The sequence below is a fragment of the Miscanthus floridulus genome, chromosome 3, assembly GCF_019320115.1.
Source record: "Miscanthus floridulus cultivar M001 chromosome 3, ASM1932011v1, whole genome shotgun sequence".
Lineage (NCBI taxonomy): Eukaryota > Viridiplantae > Streptophyta > Magnoliopsida > Poales > Poaceae > Miscanthus > Miscanthus floridulus.
Window position 1 is genome coordinate 104,643,440 of NC_089582.1, and position 4,106 is coordinate 104,647,545.

At 47.8% G+C, this 4,106-nt stretch overlaps 1 protein-coding gene across 1 annotated transcript; it reads left to right on the top strand.

Moving 5' to 3' along the window:
- The first annotated feature begins 1,403 nt into the window (after positions 1-1,403).
- LOC136546330 (zinc finger protein 8-like) lies at positions 1,404-2,710 on the top strand. Its single transcript, XM_066538305.1, has one exon. The coding sequence runs from the start codon at positions 1,606-1,608 to the stop codon at positions 2,506-2,508; it is 903 nt and encodes a 300-aa protein (XP_066394402.1). The 5' UTR covers positions 1,404-1,605; the 3' UTR covers positions 2,509-2,710.
- The last annotated feature ends 1,396 nt before the right edge of the window (positions 2,711-4,106 follow it).

The following is a 4,106-nucleotide window of genomic DNA, read 5'->3' on the forward strand; positions in this document are numbered from 1 at the left end:
CACCCCGCGCTTACCGAGTTAGCTATCTCCTCCCCACTCTCATGTACCTTGAGCTACCCCTATGCTCTAGAGCCAACCACTATGTCCTTCCCTCGAAATGCTTCTTTCTATGTTATCTTGTACTTTGATTCATATGTAAATAATGGTCTCGTTCGCTTCGCTGAAAAAACAAGCAAAAACACTGTTTCGGCTAATTTGTTGTGAGAGAAAAACACTGTTCCGGCTGAAAAAAGAAATTGAAAAGTACGGATTATAAGAGAAGCGAACAGGACCAATATAAACATCATTTTTTTGCGTTGCAACTCAGTCTGTATAGAATCATATTTTTGGTCAAATAATAAAATTTCGACTTACAAATTTTTAAAGACGAAGTATACATAAAACTTAATGAAAGACAAAGGATAAAAATCATGATGACGGACGAAGGGAGTACATGAGTCATTAAGTTGCTATAAGATAATTGGTCAAATTTTCCAACTTAAGTTGCTATAAGTTGTCCCTTGAGATTTGTACTACAACTTTTGAGACTTTTTTTAGTCATGATGATATAGTTTAAATCAAGGCTTCTAGTTACTTTGGCTTTGAGATTAAAGGTAGGGAGGAGTGATGGTTGCTTAGTGATGAGTAGTGATGACAATGGCTTGTTTGAGGTTTTGATGGTGTTCTCATTAGTCATTAAGAAATATCACAAGTGAAAGGACATGTAGTCTAGTGGTTACAAGAGCATCAGTAGCACCTCAGGTCTTGAGTTTATCTCTCCATGGGACCAAATATTTCAGTATTTAACGGCGTTGTGCTTCCAGTGGTAGGCGACGTTCCCGTCGACAGCGAGACGTCTAAGATGACTTCGTTAATCTCGAGGATTTTGCCGACTTCGAAGATGCTCATAGGGGTAGTGTTTCCATGCGTGCTTCACAGGGGTGAGTGTGCGTGCGGTTGTGAGTGTTTTAGTTGTACTGTGTAATTCATAAAAAAAAGAAATATCATATGCAGGATGAAAATGAGCTGAGTAGATGAAGAAAAATAAAGATGTCATCCTAGAAGGCTAGAACCTAGTTGTATCCAACATATGGGTGAGCTACATGAAGGTGTGGAGAAGGGAGGGTGAAAAGGGTAGGGTGGTGTGCCATAGCGACTCTCACATGCAAGGCGGCCACCACTAGCATCCTTTTGGAATGAGTTGTTGCAGATTGAAGTAGCTGCACAGAGAGAAATTACCAAGATCTAGAATTTCATTTATTTATACTTTAAAAGGAATGCCCACGGAAAGAATGATGAGTCAACAAATCTGAACAAGCATCGAATTGAACACTTCCCCTGTGAACCCCCCAACCCTTACCCTAAACTGGTCCCGTCCGTACCCACCGAATTTAACCCTTTTTAGCAGGGAACACGTACCGGCACCCAATACATCAGAGCAGCAGCAGCAGCTCGCTCTCGCTCCATGCCAACATACCACCATAAACGCAACAGCAGCAGGGGCAACAGGCCAAGGCGAGAGAAAACTCCTGGAGCTGTAGGTCTTCTTCCTAGCTTGTTGCTTCGCTAGCTACACATCCCTTACCCTAAGCGCGCATCTCGCGCTCTTGGGACGGCAAACTGGCAATGAGCGAGCAAGGCGGGGGGCAGCACGTCGAGGGCAGCCCGCTGGACACGGCCATCGAGTCCTTCTCACAGCTCCCCCTCTCCCGCCCCAAGCCCCCGCAGCCGGCGGCGTCCTCGTCCAGCCCGTCGTCGATCCGGCTGTTCGGCTTCGAGGTCCCACCCGACGCCGCCACGTCCTCCTCCGCAACCAGTGATGCTACCGCGGCCAGCAGCGCCACCGCAGCGGGCGGCCAGGCGGCGGTGTCGGGTGCCGGTGCAGCAGGTGCAGGCGACGGCAGCGGCAGCGGCGGAGGGCGCAAATTCGAGTGCCACTACTGCTGCCGGAACTTCCCGACGTCGCAGGCGCTGGGCGGGCACCAGAACGCGCACAAGCGGGAGCGGCAGCACGCGAAGCGCGCGCAGTACCAGAGCGCGATGGTCATGCATCACGCCCACTACCCTGGCTACCCCCACGCGTACCCCGCCTTCACTGCTAGGTACCACCACCGCTTCGGCATGGCGCGGTACGAGCCCCCGCCGGGACCGCCGCCGCACTACCCCTCGTGGTCCAGCCATCCCACGCAGCAGGCTGCTCCGCCGGTGGTGGTGCCCAGATACTACGGCGGGGCCGGCTCCCTGTCGCAGCCCATCAACGGCAGCCCCGTGCCCGCTGCCGCTCTCTGGCGGGTCCCGGCCGTTACCGTGGCCGCCGCGCCACTGGTGCGCCAAGAGCGGCCGGCGCCGCTGTCCTTGGGCGGAGGACGTGACGAGGAGGCAATGGCAGGAGCAAGAAGAGGGAACGTAGCAGCAGGACAGGGAGGCTCGCGTTCTTCCTCCTCGTCATCCACCTCGTCGCAGCATGAACGCCGCCGGGCAGGTGCTGCTGAGAACAGAGAGAACGTGAGTCTGGATCTCACTTTGTAATTCTAGAGGAACAGTGTGTGTTACCATCATTTAGCGGGTTCGTTCGTGCAGACTGAGAAAGCTATTATTCTCTACGTCTTTAATTTGTTTAGGCAGCGGCGTTCAGTTAAGAGATTCATTTGTTGGATTTTGTCTAATTCTTGTCTTTCAATTTCTTCGTGAAAAATGTGAGACGGATGGAAGAAAAAAAAAACTTGGGACTGATCGAGCGTGTAAAAGGACTGCCGCCATCTTTTCCTTCATCCCCTTAACTTTCCCCATCTTCCCTTAATTACAGTTTCAGCTGCTGCGAGGAGACTCGCAATCAATTGACAATGGTCACAGTTCCTGGACAACCGTCCAACAAAGGTAAATTTATTACTCATCAGACCCGGCTAAATCACCAGACCTCGAGAGGTACACCTTCCCAAGTGTTTTTACAATCCTTCATGCGATGTGAGCGAGCCATCTTGAAGAGTTGAATGTCTTCCATGATCAAGAACGCAGAGTCATAGAGGTTGCAAGGAAGCGTTCTGAAATACCACTACCGGAATCCTCAAATTTGCTGAGTGTTTTCAAGTTTGCCAAGTGTATTTCTTTGGGCACTCGGCAAACAAGTTCTTTGCCGAGTGCTGCGTTAAAAACACTCGACAAAAAAAAAACACTCGACAAAGAGGGGGTTTACCGAGTGTTTTCTTTTTTGCATTTAGCAAAGAAGTAAAAATTTTTTTCTGGGAAAGAAAGAGAAGAAGAAAAAAAACTTTGCCGAGTGCTCAGATCTAGGACACTCGGCAAAGAAGTAAAATCTTTTTTCTAGAGAAGAAAAAAAATAAAAAAATTTTTACCGAGTGCCCAGATCTAGGACACTCGGCAAAGAAGTAAAATTTTTTTTCTAGGAAAAAAGGAGAATAAAAAAAAACTTTGCCGAGTGCCCAGATCTAGGACACTCGACAAAGAAGTAAAAACTTTGCTGAGTGTTTTTTTTGACAGTCGGCAATGTCTTTGCCGAGTGTCCGACAAAAAACACTCAACAAACTAGCGTTTGCCGAGTGTTTTTGGGGCTTCGCTGAGTGCCCCTGGCACTCGGCAAAGCTCCTATATTCGGCAGTGTACCATTCCATTCCGTTCTTTCCATATGTTCATTCCATATGTTGACTAGACTGTCCTTATCTAAAAAAATTAACTAGACTGTCAAAATCACCTTGAATTTTTTTTATGTAGTCGTTCGTGTGCCCTTAAACCCGGCTTGATCCGCTTATTTTTTTCATTCAAAACAGTATTTTTCTCTCACAAATTCATCCAGCATTCCTCTAAACCATCCAGATTCCTCCGGAATTCAAACAAGCGAACGGGGCCATGTCCTCTTTCCTCCGATATTTGTAGATAGAGCCGGATATATAGGTCCAAGTTTTGCAAGTGCCTTAAATCAAACCACGGGAGAATTATCACCACTTTTTAGTATAAGGACAAACCTTGCAGTGATGTGTGGGCGTTTTCGTATGTGAGACGTGCACACCTTGCAAATTAGATCGTTCGGCCAATCACGTTTTTGCAGATTATTTGTCATTAAGATCTTTTTGGTGCAGCAATGTCTAGGCAAATCACCTAACAAACCCGGA